This window comes from Lytechinus variegatus, chromosome 13, assembly GCF_018143015.1.
Source record: "Lytechinus variegatus isolate NC3 chromosome 13, Lvar_3.0, whole genome shotgun sequence".
Taxonomy (NCBI): Eukaryota; Metazoa; Echinodermata; class Echinoidea; order Temnopleuroida; family Toxopneustidae; genus Lytechinus; species Lytechinus variegatus.
Window position 1 is genome coordinate 17,940,427 of NC_054752.1, and position 19,594 is coordinate 17,960,020.

Here is a 19,594-nt window from a genome sequence, read left to right on the forward strand (position 1 = left end):
CATAAAGACTGATGTATTTGCCTCCTGGGTGGTCTTTATATATAGTGCAGGCTTCGCTGTATTTCAAATAATGTTTGGGTTTGTAATAGCCACTTGGTAGTTCTTACCTCTTGGTCTTGGTGGAGGTATAGCTGATGGGCCTCCATGCTTCTCCAAGCTGATAAAAAAAGAGAATTAATAGACAGGCATGAAAAAGAAAAATATCAACAAAAGAGGAAAGTTGATGCTTGTGAGGGATGCTTGTGAACAGAAAAATTGTAATTTAAGGAAAAATTTGGAATAACATTTATAGAGGGTATTATGACAGATTACTAAAAAGGAACAACCATCTTTTCAGGGGAATTATAAAAAATATAACATCCTACCACCCCTAAGTCAGGGTCCCATTTCACTGAGACTTGTTATAATAACAAATGCACAATTTCTAAACAAATTTACTGTCAGCCAATCAGATTGAAGGATTTGAGTAGCTTTAAACTATTACTGTAGATTTGGTATTGCAACAAGTTTTATGAAACGGACCCCAGATGGAACGTCACTAGTGAGAGCATCACTGAGACGGTCAAATATACCAGAGCATTGGTCGATTCTTTAAGACCTGGCATTTATTTGTCATATAAAAATTTTATTCATAAAAAGTTCATCTAACCAAATACACTGAATGGCATTACAATGAGTGGATATTAGAAATGGGTATGGCTTAACTAGCCTAACTGCACTGCAAAAATTCCGGTGTTGATTTTACACCAGCTTGGAATCTATATATGTCCACACCAGAGAAGTATTAAAACAACACCAGTCTGAATCAAACCGATGCTGTTTCAATAGATTGGTGTTGTATTAACACCTACCTGGTGTTAGACTAATACCAAAACCGGTGTTGTTTAACACTTCTCTGGTGTGGACATATAGAGATTCCGGGCTGGTGTTAAATCAACACCACAGTTTTTGCAGTGTGGACGCTAGACAAAGTTTGGTGAATGGTCTGAACGGCAAGAAGACCAAATGAGTAGTTGATGACTGGTTGTAGATGAATTAAAATTAGAAGTCCAAGGTCGCCCCATGGAGAGAAGATGAAGAGGGTGTAGATCAAGTATCAATGAACTGTGCACACCCCAATTAATAAAATATGCACAAAGAATCACTCTCCAAGTTTATCCACCATACCTTAGAGCTGGTAGTCCAACAACCTGTTGTCTTCTGAACTCCTCAGTGAAGTCTTCAGAGATCTTGCCATCTTTATCCAGGTTGTCCATCAGCTTCTGGAAGAGACCCGGTGTGTTCCTGGTGGCGATCAGCAAAAGCCGCGTCGCCGTCCTGTTGAATGTCAGATAGCCAAGGGCCACTGCCGAGGAGCTACGGACTTCGATGTTGTCGGAGTTGAGGTGGTTGATGAGGATGTCGACAGCACCGGATGTGATCATGGCATCGGGTATACCCGCCCTGGTGTGGGCAAGACTGGCAAGGAGGCTCCCTGAATGAGGAAAGTTCCAGTAGGAAAGGAAATATGTTGACTTGGCTTGGTGATGATATTCGACCATACAGTGGAAACTTATAGGGCGTTGCAAGAAACTTGTTCAATTCCAAATGAAGCGAAAGTAAAGAAATATCAAGTGAAAACTGGTAGTTGATTTGTATTCAAATACCACTTTTGCATTGCCCAATTAGTTTAACAAATAACGTATCTCAAGTGTTTAAAAATCTCTTGGTTTACACTTGTATTACATGTTTGAGCAATATAAGGACTTGGTGGTTTTTCAACTCTACATTCTACACATTTCAATTTAATGCTTCCATCATTTTGAAGATCAGGAATATACCTGTATCACACATTTCAATTCTGTTTAATAACCTTAAAAGCCAGTTATCAATCCAATGCATACATTACATGAACTTTGTTCTGAAGTTAATTGGTCAATAATCAATCAAAATAAATTCAAACACAAATTTCTAATACTTGGCTTGCATCGAATAAATAAGATTACATGACTGATCTGAAGGTGTCAGATTTTCTTTGTTTTTACAAACCAGCAGGAATTAAATGGTCCTCTGGCATTAAGAAAGTGAACAATATTGATTTTCAATTAAAGAACTAGAAAATGTTACCTGCAAGAATAACAGTGTTTTGATTCTCAGACTTGAGTAATCCTACCAGCCTTGTTACTCCTTCCGCTGACAATGATACCTGATCCCTGTCAACGATTACACGGGCTAGAACCACAATCTGAAAGATTTCAAGTCAATTTTACATTAATCCATGAAAAAGAATCTCTGATACATGGGTCCCCAGCAAGCATATTCCAGAGCTGCCAAGTTGTATTTTGCATTTTCAGTATTCTTATCCCCCAAAATCAGTATTTTTACCGTGAGATAAATATGCACGCATAATGGCAAAGTTCGATCACTTCTTACATTATTTTGCGCCCCACACCGTCGCACACGAGACCAAAACAAAGCTTCAGTCTCTGTATTTTGGTTGTTCCGCTGAACTGCGTTGGCTCACTCACCAATACATAGACTGAAGAATTTGGAGGCCCATACGTACAGACAACGTAACGTTAGATCTAACATTCGACGGAAACCTGGGGTGGTATTCTGAAAACGTTCTTATCTTTGTTCTTATCTTTTATCTTATCTCATTGAGATAAGAAGACGCTAAAATCATTGCAAATCGGTATTCTGAAAATCTTCTTAACGCGATCTTATCTCTGTAAGGACTGCCCCTTCTTATCTCAAACATGCCCATTTTTAAGATTTTACCAATCAAAATGCGCTTTATATGGCAGTTTAACCAATAGAAGCGTTCCTTATGTGAAGAAAATATCATGGGCGCTGCGCATACACTGTTTCTGGCGCATTGCGCGAAATAGGCATTTTATATGCAATGACTGATTTTATTATTTCGAGACGTCCACGTGCACAAAATAAAGAAAGACAAGAAAATAAAGCAGGCACGAATAAACTGAAGAAAGAAAGTAAGTAGGTATTAAAGTAAGAAGACAGAAAAGAAAAGAATGAAGCAGAAAAAAAAGACAAGAGGAACAAAGCAGAAAATGAAAGAAAAAAAAGAGTAAACGAAAGAAAGCAAGCAAAAAGAACTTAAAAAAAAAAAAGAAAAATAGAATGAATAAAAAAAGGAAAAGGAAGAAAGAAATAGAACAATTATCAATGATAAAGTGAAGGAACAAAAATGAAGAAAAAAAAGAAAGAAAAGAAAGGAACTAAAAGGAACACACACACAAAAAAGAAAAAGGTCAAACTAAAAAGATAAAATAAAGTAACAAGGAACCGAAAAAGAAAAAAGTCTGAAAAAATGAATGAAAGAAAGTTAGAAAGAAAAAAAGAAAGAAAAAGGGAATAAAAATGTAAAAAGTGAAGGAGAAAAAAAGGAAAATGAAACAAAGAAAGAAAGAAAAAAAAAAAGAAAAACGAAAAGGTAAAATAAAACGAAACAAAAAATCAATGGAAAGAATAAAGAAAAAAGTTAATAGAAGAAAGACAGAGAGAAGAAAGAAAGTAAAGAAAAAGAGTAAATAAAAGAACGAACGAAAAAAGAATGAGCGAAATAAAGAAAATAAAGAAAGTAAAAAAAGACACAAAAGTGTCAGAAAGCAGAAATAAAAAAAATTAAGAAAGAAAAATTAAGAATTATTAAAGGGCCGGGGGAAGGAAGAAAAAGGGGGGAAAATAAAATGAATGATTAAAAAAGGAAAAGCATGTATTAAAACGAAAGAATGGAAGAAAAATAAGGAAGAAAAAAAATTAGAAAAAGGGAAGGAAGAAAGAAAGAAAGAAAAAGGAAAAAGAAAGAAAAGGAAGAGAAAAGGGGAAAAGTCAGAAATAAAGACTCAGTAAAGAAAAAAAAGAAAGGGATAAAACGAAAAGGGAAATAAAAAAAAGGAAGAAAGATGAAGTACAAATGAAACAAAGCAAAGGAAAAAAAAATTAAAAGATTCACGGAAACAGAACAAAAGAAAAGATATAAATGAAGAATGAAAGAAAAGAAGAAAGACAGACAGTTAGAAAAGAAGAAAGAAAGAAAATAAATAAAAGAAAGAAAAAAAGAAAGAAAGAAGGGATAGAAAAAGAGACTGGCAAAATAAAGGGTGAATGAAAGAAATGGTGGGAGGAATACTTATTGGTACTTGTTACTACGAGTGGCCATCGATTTTGAGCAAGAAAAACGCGGACATCGTGAGATGTGATAACCCTCTAGCTATCTTAAATATTATCTTAAATACCGTGAAAGCTAAGAAAGAGAAAATATAAGAACGTTTTTAGAATACCACTATCTTCATTTTGTTCTTATCTTTTTAGCGCACTTTTGTATTATATGCGCGAGTAGTAGATTTATGTGCTCAGCATAGGATGGAAAGCAAGATAAGGAAAAGATAAGAACAAAAGATAAGAACGTTTTCAGAATACCGCCCCTGATTTTTTTCCGATCGTTTTTTGCACATAAAATCATAAAATGTCACATTATGAAAAAGAAATTGAGAGCATCCATATTTACGGAAAAATGTATGAAATTCAGAAATATCGTACCTTAGACCGCAGTTACCGCTAATTCCTTTCAAATGATGATCGAAACATCGTCATCTTCGATCCTTCCGTCGGTCAACGTAAGTTGCCATCTTGGATGACGTCATCATCCTTACAGACGTATTTACCAGTCGCAAAATATCGCGATTTGAGCTGCTGCTTTGCGCTTGTAAACTATGTGCGTGCGCTCGGAACTTGTCACCCGCATTGATTCGCCAGGATATCGAAAATTCTAATCGGAAAGCCTTGATGAAAGCACAACTCATTGAACGTAGAGGGCAGCAACACACGGCTGCCATTTTTTCATCTCCGCCCGAAAGCTCCCAGATGCTATAGTGGGGTGAACAATACCTTTTCTTCTCTAATTTGTTTTTTCCCGTATTTTATCATGAAAAAGCGTACTGCCGTATTTTAAATTGATTTCCGTATGAAATACGGAAAAATCGTACTACTTGGCAGCTCTGATATTCATTCATAAAAAGGTAGTTGTTTACAGCCAGGGTAATAATGACAATCAGAAGATGACAAAATGAAGAAAGGTCAATAATGAATGCACTTCCTGCAAAGGGTGCTAAATTCATGCTTGAATTATCAAAGAAATCTGCATAGTCCATGATTTTCTACCCCATGCAAGTTTAAACCTCTTTTGTGAATTGGATTCAAAGTTGAGCTGATAAATGGCATCACTCATACACACCCCACACACATACAATTCAATGACCTCTCTTTGACCTATGACCTGACCGACCTGAAAGGCAGCATGAGCTTGATGACATCATCCTCAAGACTCCAAGAAACATTGGAAGCTTGAAGTCCTGATCCCTCCCGATATCAGTATGTTAATTAGGACTCGTATTTATAGCTGATACATATCAACTATTGCATACACACACACACACACACATACACATGGTTCAATGGCCTCACTTTCACCTTTGACCTGACTGACCTGAAAAGCAGCATGGGCTTGATGACTATCATCCTCAGACTCCAAGAAACATTGGAAGCTTGAAGTCCTGATCCCTCCCGATTCCCATATGTTAATTAGGACCTATACATTTAGCTTATGAATAGCAAGAATTGCATACACACACACACACACACACTTTAATGACCTCTCTTTGACCTATGACATCACTGACCTGAAAAGCAGCATGGGCTTGATGACTATCATCCTCAGACTCCAAGAATCTCTGGAAGTTTGACATCCTGATCCCTCCTGCTTCCCGTATGTTGTACTGCTGGCTGGTGTTGTTGAAGGCAAAGGTGGACAGGGCTGTTCCTGCTTTCAGACGAACACTCTGGGTTGGTGAGAAAAATATTGAAAAAGAAAAATAAAATCTGTAAATGCTACACTGTTCAAAGGAAGCCGTGACGTTTATTGGGAAATGGCTTTTAAGTATATGAGAAGACCATTTGATTGGACTTGATCTGATCAGATTTTATTGTTTTCTTCTCCATTTACCGGTACTTCATTTAAATACAAATTTTGTTAAACAACATAAATACAATCATTTTATGACATTAATTATAGATTTAGTGTTCAAGAAATGAATTTTTCAATCATAACATATCTTGCATGCATCATTGTGTCAACAAGTGTGCTCCTTGTTCCCAAAAGAATATTGTATACAGTTGCTATATATGCAGAGTTATGACAACGATGGATTTCCAGAGTTGAGCTTGATGGATCAATTGCAGCTCTTTGTAAGACGAGGCCACTGTTTTCTTTACCCAGCTTCTCACCTCATCCTTTTCATTCATCAGCTGGAGCAGCAGATGGATGCTGAACATCGGTTCCTCTTCGAGAAGCTTCTGGTTGCTACGGTTACCAAGGATGATAGCCCGAGGGTGACGGCGATCTCCACCTTGATGTGAGGGTTTGAGGAGGAGCGCAGGAGACCCACGAGGGTACCGATGGCCCCCTCTTCAGCGATCTTGTTCTGGGTGACAGGGTTGTTCCGGTTGGCCACACCTGGTTGAAGGAAGCCCAAACCAACATTCACTCATAGAAAGTACACAATTAAAATATTGTGTGATTGAAAGAGCTCTGTGTATCATTGCCAACAATTTTGTTTAAAAAGTCAATGGGATACGAAACTACAAAAAAAAAACATTACAGAGGTGAGAGATATTCTTTTGTTCCCTGTTGCAAAGACTTGTCATTCAAATACTAATAACGACTGCCAGGAAAACCCCATGTCATAAAATGAAATTCCCATTACTTATAGAAACAAGTGGAATGCCTCTGGCCGTCTCACCTGCATCACGCGGTTCAATATAGCAGCAGTGCTGACTTTGAATACTACTCTAACTCGCACAAGATGTTCAGTGATACATGGTTACTCTTATGTCCACTTTTTATGAACTAGACCAATAAACTTACAGAGATATGATGGTTATTCAACAAAAAAACCCAACATGGCCAAAGTTCATTGACCTTACATGACCTTTGACCTTGATCATGTGACCTGAAACTCAAACAGGATATTCAGTGATACTTGATTACTCTTATGTACAAGTTTCATGAATCAGATCCATAAACTTTCAAAGTTATGATGGTAATTCAACAGATACACCCAATTCGGCCAAAGTTCATTGACCTTTGACCTTGGTCATGTGACCTGAAACGTGCACAGGATGTTCAGTGTTACTTGATTACTCTAATGTCCAAGTTTAATGAACTAGACCAATAAACTTTCAAAGTTATGATGGTAATTCAACAGATACCCTCGATTCGGCCAAAGTTCATTGACCCTAAATGACCTTTGACCCTAATCATGAGACCTGAAACTTGCACAAAATTTTCAGTGATGCTTGATTACTATTATGTCCAAGTTTCATGAATCAGATCCATAAACTTTCAAAGTTATGATGGGAATTCAACAGATATCCCCAATTCGGCCAAAGTTCATTGACCCTACATGACCTTTGACCTTGGTCATGTGACGTGAAACTCATGCAGGATGTTCAGTGATACTTGATTAACCTTATGTCCAAGTTTCATGAACTAGGTCCATATATTTTCTAAGTTATGATGACATTTCAAAAACTTAACCACAGGTTAAGATTTCGATGTTGATTCCTCCAACATGGTCTAAGTTCATTGACCCTAAATGACCTTTGACCTTGGTCATGTGACATGAAACTCTAATAGGATGTTCAGTAATACTTGATTAACCTTATGGCCAAGTTTCATGAACTAGGTCCATATACTTTCTAAGTTATGATGTCATTTCAAAAACTTAACCTCAGGTTAAGATTTGATGTTGACGCCGCCGCCGTCGGAAAAGCGGCGCCTATAGTCTCACTTTGCTTCGCAGGTGAGACAAAAAAACCATGATGTAAAATGAGAGCCCCATTACATAAAACTGACATCACCTAGACCTTACCTATACAGAGTATCCCAAGAGCATTGAAGACCGTTAAGAAAACCCCATTCCATAAAATGAAAATCCCAATGCAAAAAAGCGACAATCCCATTACATCCCTACATCTTACCTATACAAAGTGTCCCAATAGCATTGATTACCATCATGCGACTCCCATTACACAAAATATTGCAATATCAATTGAAAAAAAATCCAATTACATAAAATGAGATCCCCACTACATGAAATTCAGATTAGCTAGTTCATACCTATACAGACTGTCCTAAGAGCATTGACTACTATCTTGAGAACTCCATTACATATTTCTTGTTTCCTGGGTCTCCCAGGCCCCCCCTAAGATCTCGGCTGTCGACTGCGCGATCGCGCCGAAAATTGGCAAGCGGGTTGCCTGGGACATAATGTACAAGATTGTATTATCATTTATTTCATGCGAATTGCTATAAGTGAATATGCTAATTTATGCGTAATTTAGTATGCGACATCATACCTTTTCCTCTAACTCCCTAAATAAAGCTCCAAATATACTAATTCTTGGTATAGAAACTCTTTGTGTTGTTCTTAGCAAGTGTACATGAAAAAAATTGCGATATCAAATCATTTTCTTATGTATTATATTGTTTTTTGCAATTTCTTATGTATTTCTTTGTTTTTTTGACCTTTTGTTTTTCATTGTTTTTTCAATGAAATTTGTTGGGGACTCTTCTGTGATCATAAAAAGCATAAAATGAATACATTCAGACCACCAAAACTAAAAATAATCATGCATCTATGAATTTTGGTTGAAAACACAATTTGCATTGACTTTGTACACGAAATCACGTTTTTGAGCAATTTTTGGTCTGACATGCACTTACATAATGTTGCGTAATTTCGGAACCACGTACCCGGGTGACGCAAAATTGGTCTCAAAAGTTGCGCAAGACTTGAAAGTAAAGAGTCAGCGAGCGGCGCGGTAGAAAAATTTCGCGGGATTTGTTGAGGGGGGCCTCCGAGGCCTCCCCCGGCCTAGATAGGGTTAATCGTTTATGCTCAAGTTAATATCATTATTTTTATTTGTATACTATGCTACAACTACAAGTAATGCATTTACACAATATAATGTAACTACAAGAATATTTATTAGGAGGCTGCACTCTACAAGCTATGCTTTTTAGCAGCCTCCTCCATTTCCAACCCAATATGTAATAATCTTGAATATAATTTTTGTACAGGGATACTTGAAATATGTTTTGATATTTATATGTCAAAATGTACAAAACAAACTGTAATTGTTGAAAATGGAAATGAAATCAAATGAAATGAAATAAAAATACCAATGCAAAAAGCAAAAAACCTGTAACACGAAATAAGGGCCCCATTACAGGAAAATTACATCATCTAGGTCTTACCTATACAGAGTGTCCCAAGAGCCTTGATTACCGTCATGAGAACCCTTTCTATCGTTTTAGTGGAGCGTAAGATACGAACCAGGGGAAGAATTCCATTCTCCTTCTTGATTTCATTCTGATTGTCAAAACTTTCTCTCGTCAATGCAATCATTGCCTTGCAGGCTGAAAGAAACAGAAAAAGAAATAGGCAGAGAATTAAGAATAAAGTCTGTATATAAATACACTCTGTAAGGTTTGTTGGTTCATTACCCTATAAATAAGTTTTAATGATACAATTTATAACAAATCACTTAACTGATGTATATGGCAGGGGTGAAAGATTTAACTGAACCATTAAACTGACATCTCAAGATAATTATCAAAGGTCATTTGAGTACATGTAGCTCGAGTAGCATACTACAGACATTTTAATGCCTTAGCCTCATGAGCAAATTGACTCTGCTCATTACAGGATATACTATACTGACTGGAAAATGTGCCAGCAACTTATGCAGGCAAGATGGAATCCAATAAACATGGAAACTCATAAGTTTATTTTCTGTGAGGATCAACTTGCTCGACTATACAATTCATATAGCAACATCTGAAAATAAATACATAAATTGAACTGAGTTGAATATAAGAGATAATAAGCAGATGTAGTGATTAATAAGCTGGTTTTAAATCGCATATGCAATCAATTTCATTTCACTTACCCACATACTGTAATCTTTCTGACTTGACGATCAGATCGATGATACCACTGATACCAATGTATTGAGCTATTTCCTTCTGTTGTCTCCTTGTGTTTCCTGCCAAAGCCCACAAGGAGCAAGCAGCCTGCTCCTTCACATCTAAAGCCCAGAACTACATAAAAAAAAAAAAAAATTTGATGAAGATCTTATACTATAAAAGCGTTATATACATGATAATATCATTTAATATCATTATTATTACATAACAATATCATCAATTTGTAAAGAAATGCATGAACAAATAGAATTATCATCAACATAGGGCTTATAGAGATATTTTGCTCTTCATCATTTGCCTGTGCAATATCAGTGTGCATTGCAAGATGTACGGAAATCTGCCCTATTTCCTATAGGCTTATGCAAAAAATTGCTATGCAATATTTATATAATATTGACTGGCCTTGAGGGGAACATCAAATATATTGCCAGCAAAAGAATCATATTGGCTCGAGTCTTTAGATGAGGGCAATATGGGTCATTTAATGGCAATATATTTGATGTTCCCCGAAAGAAGAGCTAGTCAATATTTTTATTATCATCCAAATCAGATATCTAGAGCAAAAATCATGATAATGGGGATATTTCTTTTACAATAGAGTTCTATTGTGTCATGTTAATATCGGTTTAGGCTTTGCACTTTACCATTATGACGTACTTGCAAGCGCTCAGATGTCTTTATTATGACGTATATTGTTGGTGCGTGGATCCTTATGATGTCTGATACGGGTAATAATGTGCTATATCACATGGATTTAATGGTCACTTAAAAACAATGATTTAATCATGGCTTTTGTTCATGGGATACCAGAACGAGTCTAATCCCTACAGCCAATAATGCACCCATCTTGATTCATGCAATATTCCTGAAGTCATGGAATATTCTTGATATCAGATTCTGGGCCATGCAATAAAATAAGCTGACTCACCGTTAGAAGTTTGATGAGAGCTCCTGGAGCATGTAGATCAAGTATGGCCCTCTGAGAATCGGGATTGCTCTCGCCGAGAGACTCTAAGGCTGCAGCGGCTTTGACCTGCACCTTGATGTTATGACACTTGATGAGCTTGACCAGCGGCTCAACTGCTCCCTCCGCGATGACAGCATTCTGGTTGTCATGGTGACCGTAAGTAAGGGCAGCGAGGGCAGCAGCCGAAGCCTCCTTCAGTTCATCTGAAATGGCAGAAGAACGTAAAAGTTGAAAAGGGGGACAGAATATGTTAGGATAGATATAAACAAGAGAATGGGCACCAGATTGAAGGAAATAAACACTGGATAGTAAATGAGAATGATCATGAATGGGCATGAAACTACTCAAGAATATAATATATGAAAGTAAAAGCATATTGGATGTTTTTTTTATACTTTTTAAAGCATAAGTAAGATTCATGGGTATTTTGGCTAAGTGGATAAGTCTTTAAAGACTTTAAACCGCTACAGCTGGAGTTCATTATCTATCTGGGTGTAGTAAATATGCTAACTTAAATATGCAGTGATGAGAAACATTTTATCAAGCACTGAATAGATACTGCAAATCCTTCTTAACTCTATGATTAAAAAATAGTAGGGGTAATGAAGGTCCAAAATGACTCTTGATACTCCAGTCACACAAGCAATACTGACTCCAAACAAACAAAGCTATTAAGACTTTACCAATGACATGCCCTTATTCAGTTTTGTTGGTGTGGCTGTAGCAGAAAAAAGAAGATTTTTTTCCGAAGATGATTCTTACCAGAATTGACTGTAAGAAACTCCACCAAAGGTGCAATTCCACCATGCTTGGACACCAGTGTCTGATTCTCGTGATGATCGAGACAGAGCACCCGGACAGCGTTGACTGCTTGCTTGAGGACATCCTCAAGTTCTGAATCCAGGAGATGGATGAGGGGCGGGACACCGCCCTCCCGACTGAACTCCGTCTGGTGGTCGTCGTAGGCGCCCATGTCGGCTACGATGATGGCCGTCCGGGACTGGATGTCGTCTCGGTTGGAGGCCAGGAGCTTGATGAGGGTGGGGATTCCCCCTGCTTCGGCGATGGCATGGCAGATTGGTTCGTTGCAGGACATATTGCACAGGACTGCGGCTCCAAGGGACTGCATCTCGGGGGATTTCATCTGAAGGATCTTCACCAAGGCTGGGATACCATCTGGGAAGTATTTCAAGAAGAAATTTCTTAAGATCGACATCTGTTATAAGCTACTAAAACCCTTGGATTTCATTGGGTGAGGGGTAAATCATTGAGAAGAAACATACTTCATGAAATGCTCTCCTGATCAAACAAATAAATCATGGACAATAGCAACTGGAGGACCAATTAGCCAACGAAGACTATTTTTCCTGTTACCCTTTACTTACCACATAATCAATGTTGTAAGAACTGTGTTTGCCAAGGCCTGTCAGCTTTATAAAGTTCCTATAAATTCATTTTTGTTTCTACCCATGCTTATAAATAATGTCTCTTTTGCAGGAAGTTTTTCTTTAGAATGAGAATGAATTCAAATTAAAATTGATGTGTAGGGTTAAAAAAAAGAGGTAAAATATTCCATTATTTTTCCCACAATGTTAGCTTGGCAACTTTAAAAATGTCTGACTTACTAGCTTCCAATATAGCCTTCCAGTGATGTTTTCCAGATGTTGTAAGTACCTCTAGAGATCGAACAGCACTGTCTTTCTTCCGGAAATCTGTTGAATTCAACATCTCTGTTTTATAGGACACAAGAAAATAAAATTGCATACATGAATACATGGAAAACCCAAGTTTATGTTATCCCATATTGAGGTACTCAAGAAACAGGATGATTTTGCATGTATCGAATAAGGATTTCGGTCATTTCTTAGTCATTTTTGAAAAATTCTGGGATAAATTACACACAAGATATGCTCATGTAACAATATCCAATGATTTATGTATTATGCAAGAAAATTGACAATGTGACTCATTTGAGACCCTGGACATAGATGCCATGGCTAAGATTTGAACCCTTGACCATCGGATTAGAAGACAAGAACCAGTACAGCCAGACCACAGGCCCATAGTACAAAGCTTAGCAATCATCGTACAACTTAACGACTGATTGCACATATTACAATTTACAATGAAGTGTAAAAATCAGGCGTACGATTAATTGCTAACCTTTGTGTTACGAGACCCAGGGCACGCCCACAGAATCAAGAATGACCACTTACCAACGAGAGTCTTCCAGACTGGTGCATCCTTGTGATTCCATTCAATGAAGAACTCTAGGACATAAGTGTGGAACCTTAGAGCAGCCAGGTGAACCATGTTGTTCTTCTCCATGTCCGTCTTGAGGATCTTCGCACCTAGCTCTATCAGGATCTTGACCGACTCTAAGGCCCCGCTGCTGGCAGCTAGTAGCAGAGGGGTCTGTCGCAACCTGTCAAGGGGAAAGATGTAGGTTGATCTTTGAGAATATGAACTTCTTTCTTTAAGAGTTTATTTGAATCTCAGGACATTTGCACCAAGTTCAATCACGATCTTGACCGAGTCTTGACTGGTGGTTGATAGGAGCAGTGGGGTCTGCCGAAACCTTTCACAGGGGAAAGATTGGGGTAATATCAAGGCTTTTTTTTATAGTTTCATCATCTCAGGATCTTGACCAGGTTGATCTTTAAGAATAAGGATTTATTTCTCTTAGAACTTAGTTTCATTTCAGGATCTTTGCACAGTTATCTCAGGATCTTTGAACTTCCCACTGCAGGCAGCTAGGAGCTGCGGGTTTGCCATCAACTGGCAAAGAAAGGCGTTAGGTTGATCCATCGTTTGGAATAAAGTAATTTTAATTTCAGGATCGTGACCGACTCTCTAGGGCCCCGCTGCTGGCAGCTAGGAATATTTGGGTCTGCTGCAACCAAAGGAAATGATTTAGGTCAGAGCTACATAAAGGAGCTGAATTTCACTTACTTATCCCACGTTTCCAGTTCCATCTGATCTTCAAACTTCCTAATGAACATCCTAACGATGGGAGCGTGGTTGTAGAAGGATGCATGGTGTATCGCTGCCCAGCCAGCATTGTCAGCACTCACCATATCGCCATGGTTACTCACCATCAACAGGGCGGCATCCAAGCTTCCACTCTTGGCTGCAAGATGAAGGGGAGTGGTGCCTGGGGAAATAGAGAGAGCAGGAAAATTGGATATTGTGCTTGATGGCTAATGAACTTGCTAAAACGAGGTTCACAGGTAAAAAAAAAATTGATAAAGCACCTTTGTACAAAATGTGTTTGAAAAAAGTATTGGCTGAAAGAAAATTGATACAATACTTTTGTAAAGAGTGTTTAAAAAAATATTTGTTTATAGTTTCATCTGAAAAAAAACGTATGTAAAAAGTATTTGAAAAAAAGTGCTTTTAGAAAGAAAAGTGATACAGAAAATTGATAAAAGTCAAAAAATTGTTTGAAAAAAGTATTTGTCTCAAATTTATCTCTTAAGAAAGTGAGATATTCTGGGTTTTGTTAATTTTACCTGAAAAGTAAGAATACACAATGTCAAGATTCAACGAAAAAAAAAACAGTTTAAAAATTTCTGATGGGGCCACCCTACTAGATAAATATTGTCAACACTTTAATAAATACAAAAAGTGCATAGGCCTACTGATGAAACATTTCTGTAAATATTGCATGTAGTCGAGGGAGGTATGTGACTAGTACAGTCTCCCTGTATGTACATGTGTTGTTCTTAAATTCATAATATGAAATCATTTAAAAAACACACTCAATATCATATAATAGTTTAAAGGAAGATCCTTGTGCAACTATTAAAAACTTCCTCCAGAAAGCTATTAATAAACCAAACACTTTCAAATTCCTCAACAAATCAATCAACCATAACAAAATAAAATAAAAAAGGAGATACAGTACCAACTCGCATTCACCAAATTGTGGATTCTTTTATCATCATATAAGGTGCACTTAAAATTAAGAAAAAATGTAGAGTCAGTCCAAACTCCACTGCTGAAATTAGGTGGTTTGAAACCACAGTCCATCTATCAGGGTTCCAGTTTTTCGAGAAAACAAAATTCCCTTATTTTTTCCTGATGAAGTAATAATAATAATAGTAATAATAATACCCAATTTTTATAAAGCGCTTTTCCCAGAATGGCCCAAAGCGCGTTACAGCATATTATTACCCCGGTCATTGGATTCATTTCAATCAAGCACGAAAAGTGCACAATTTCCACTCCCTGGGGAGCATTCCTTGCATTCATCGCAGCCACATTATGGTGCTGGCAAAATCAAACATACAATATCTTTCGCATCCTACCGGGTACCCATTTAGCACCTGGGTCGAGAGTGGCACAGTGTGGATTAACGCCTTGCCAAAGGACGCTAGACCGCGGTGGGATTCGAACACACGACCCTCTGTTTACAAGGCGAGAGTCAGAACCATTTCACCACGGCTCTTCCAGTTTAAGTTTAAAAATTCCCTGATAATTATTTAAACCCATTCCTAGGTTCGCATGTATTCTAAGTTGTTGCTGTGAATGACATGTATTTTCATTATTAAAGCAATAATGTAAAATTAATTAGTACTATTACACAGGCATGTAATGGCCTCCCTTCTCCCCACCCAGCCACCCCTTCCTCACCTTATACAGAAAGAGATTGATATGCAACAAAATATAACATAGTCAGACTGATACCGTGATTGAAATTCCCTGATTTGAGGTAGTTTGCTATCAAATTCCCTGATTTTTCCCTGACTGGAAAAAAGTAAAATAATTTTCCCTGATTTCCCCGATGGGCTGGAAACCCTGATCTATGCAGATTTCATTTACCTATTTCTATGCACATAATTAGAAATTATCCAATGATAAATATCATAAGGTGACAAATGGATGCTTTTTACTAAATGTTACTGCATTAATAAGCCTCATGTTTTATGTAAATGATGAACAAATAAACATTGGGATCATCACTTCAAAATAGTGGGCTCGTTTGTGCTGTACTAGCCTTTAGTAACAAGTTAAATTCAGCATACTATACCAAAAACATACATTCACTAATTAGGCAAAATCAATACAAGAAATCTGAATAAACCATTGTTTCAAACCACATATTTAAAACCACCTTTGTGAATTGGGGCTACAAGGTGCAATGGAGCTACAGATCAGGAAGCCAAGGAGAAATAGACACACAAAAAAGACCCCAAATCGACAGCCTACAAACAAAGTGTGTTGCTTTTTATTGAAAAGCTCTATATACCAGAACTCTTCATATTGTAATTAATTCCAGTTGTGTTTTCTGAAAATTGAAATCAATATTTTCCCCCCTTGTGTCTGTTTCACTTTTAGATATCAGATGCCTGATAAGAAATTCACAAATGAAAGAGAGAGAAAATCCCAAAGAAGAAAGAAAATTCACAGGATGCACACAAATCAAATTAAAAGGATAAACAATATAGATGGTGGGAACAACAAACTTTCCAGTTGAGACATCCGAAAAGACAATGTGTAACAATATTGGACTTTGGCATTAAAAAAAAGGAAATAAAAATGAAGAATAAACTTTTCACCAAGAAGAAACTTTTCACCAAGTAATGAAAGCAAATCGTTTACCCCCACGGAGTCGCCTTCTCCCTATCATGCAACAGCCATTTTCAAAGGAATGGAAACAAGTTATATAAATGTCTTCTAATTACAATTTACTTATACTTGATGATTATTAATTAACATGCATAATACAAAGAGGTTACAATAAATAAACACATATTCAACATTAATGCATTTGGGAAAACGGTATGTTTTCTTTCTATACAGACTTTTGGCAATACATTTAACGGTACAGACTACATAATTTTACGTCAATTTCGGCAAATATCTGCTTCTGTGAATAGAGACAGACATATTCAAGGAATTACCTTCATTTTTAATCCCCAAAACTAAAGAAAATGATCTTTCAAAGCTACATACTGTAGATGTACATGTACAGATTACGGTGATTAATAGTAATCTAGTCCTCTTTTATACAGACCTTGACACATCAAAATGTCTCTAAGCGAGATATCACCTGAGACTGACTTGCCTGCACACAATGCAATTTCACATTCTCAGGAGCATGCACAGGGTTCCAAGCTTTTCAAGAAAACGGAATTCCCTGATTTTTCCCTGATGAAGTTTAAAATTTCCCTAATAATCATTTAAACCCAATCCCAGTTTCGCATGTTTTCGAAGTTGTAGCAGTGAATTACATGTATTTTAACAATAAAGAAAAACTAATTAGTACCACAATAACCAGTCATTCAATGGATGTTGTTTTGATATGCAACAAAATATAACAGTCTGACTAACTAACATGCTTCATTTGAGGCATTTTACCCTGATTTGAGGTATTTTTATCAAATTCCCTGATTTTTCCCTGACTGGAAAAAGTAAAATAATTTTCGCGGATTCCCCTGACAGGCTGGGAATTTTAAATCTCAATAGTTAAACATACTCCATAAGCTTTCATATTCTACTGGATTGATTGGTTATTGCAGGTTAAATCTACATTAAAGTTTGACAAGAGAGTTATTAAAGGAAACCAAAACCCAGAAGAGAAGCAATATTATTCAAAAGAGTAAAATAAGAGGAACAATTTAAAACAAGTTTCATCAAAATCAGTTAAAGAATAAGCGAGTTTAGTCTGAAAAGTCTTGTTGTACTTTCTATGGGGATTCTCAAAATTGGCAAACGTGCTTCAAAATGACTGATTGTGTGGACAACTCTCCATTTGTTATGTACACATATTTTCAGATTTTGCCCTTTATTTTACATATTTCACGTCACCTCCTCCTGACCTTGACATATCGTCGTACGCACCACGAACTGTCCTCTCTGCGCAGATACAGTGCGCTATCGCGCCTCGCGATTTCACCATGAACCGTCCTCTCTGTCGCATTGCCCACTGTGGCGTAAATAATTCACTTCAAGAAAATGTAAAGATACGGGATGAAACTTTGGAAACTGAGCTATCGAACAAAGACACCGGTAAATAATTTGCTCTCCTTGTACCTGTGCACTTATTGCTGGTTAAAAAAATGTATTTTTTAAATGCGTTCTCAGCAAAACTAACTTTCGCACTGAAGTGTGCAGAGAGGACGGTTCGTGGTGCGTGCGACGATATGTGGTGTGAATAATATTTTTTCATAACATATGTTATGCTCAGAATGAGGCAATATGCAATTTTAAAGATAATAGGGAAAATCTGAAAAATTGTGCACAAAACAATTGGAGAGTTGTCCACAAAATCAGCCATTTTAAGGCATGTTTGCCAATTTGAGGATCCCCATAGAAAGTACAAGACTTTTTAAACATCCATAACTTGCTTATTTTACAACCGATTTTGATGAAACTTGTTTTAAATTGCTTTTCTTATTTTACTCTTTCCAATAAGATTGCTTCTCATCTTGGGTTTTGGTTTCCTTTAAAGCGAAAGTCAAACCAGGTGGGTGTTCCATAAAGCTGTTTGTAAGATACGAATGACTTTAAGTTTAGCACGACTGGTGATCCTTTCTTGTGCTATGTGATATCCCTATGTAATAGATTTATGACCTAAGAACAGGTTCCAGTCGTGTGTAAAGTTGTGCATAACTTTACGAACAGTTTTATAAAACCCCCACAAGGAAGCCATGCTAAAGCCTGGTTTAATTATAACAGTATTATGTTTAATAAGCAGGGCCCGCTGGGAGAACAGTATTCAGAACTGAAATGGCTACCCTGGGTAAAATATGACAGTATATATTATCATCATTATTATTATTTCATGTACCAGCAAAACCAACCCCATTACAACGACATTGATTATGTCATTTCTAATGACTTAGCATCAGTCAGTTAGGAGTTAGTTTTGTTGGTTTGAATGCAGCATTATTAAGCTCTGTATACATGTAGACAATGACCTAAAAATATAAATTTAAAATAGGCTAATCCTCATACACTCAAAAATGGTAACAGGATGCACCCCCTTAAAAATAATAAATTGATAAGTGTTAGAATCTATCAATCAATATTATCATATGTTTGACTAATGCTAAATCCATATTCCACTTTTTTTTCAAACTATGAAAGAAAAGTTACATTTTTCTAAAATATTGTTGTCAATTTGAGGATCAATATAAGTAGATTAATAATTTCCTGTGTATATCTAAGGGTTAAAGCTACATCAGAATTTCACTGAAATTACAACTCTCTGTAAAGACAATGACAAAAAATTTACTACAAAGGAATAAATTTGGAGGGAGGGATTAGGAAAACTGACTAAAGTCTACAACTTTCAGAGGAAGATGTACTCAATTGAATTGTTGGGGAGTTGGGAGGGACTTTAACACAGACACAACTTTTCATGACTTGACAACAACATATGTCAGTTGCTAAAAAAGTAATTTGAAGAAAAAAAAAACAACTACAAATTACATCTAAATACTCATAAATTGTTATCATCATTTGGAAAGGAAAAAAAGTCACTCAAAGGGGTATGGAAAAGGGCTACCAAAAAGCTAAAAAACAAATTTCCACATCAAAATATATAAATTGGTAAAGGCAGGGGT

General features: G+C 36.7%; 1 protein-coding gene across 1 annotated transcript in view; it reads right to left on the reverse strand.

Annotated features, from left to right (window-relative positions):
• LOC121426056 (ankyrin and armadillo repeat-containing protein-like) overlaps positions 1 to 19,594 on the reverse strand; it is a 35,163-nt gene that overhangs the window by 3,966 nt on the left and 11,603 nt on the right. The window contains 13 exon segments of the mRNA XM_041622199.1: positions 108 to 157; positions 1,168 to 1,474; positions 2,107 to 2,224; positions 5,685 to 5,843; positions 6,289 to 6,386; positions 6,389 to 6,517; positions 9,323 to 9,484; positions 10,018 to 10,168; positions 10,983 to 11,224; positions 11,784 to 12,197; positions 12,647 to 12,751; positions 13,238 to 13,446; positions 13,974 to 14,175. Of these exon segments, the coding sequence (XP_041478133.1) occupies positions 108 to 157; positions 1,168 to 1,474; positions 2,107 to 2,224; positions 5,685 to 5,843; positions 6,289 to 6,386; positions 6,389 to 6,517; positions 9,323 to 9,484; positions 10,018 to 10,168; positions 10,983 to 11,224; positions 11,784 to 12,197; positions 12,647 to 12,751; positions 13,238 to 13,446; positions 13,974 to 14,175 (2,346 nt within the window).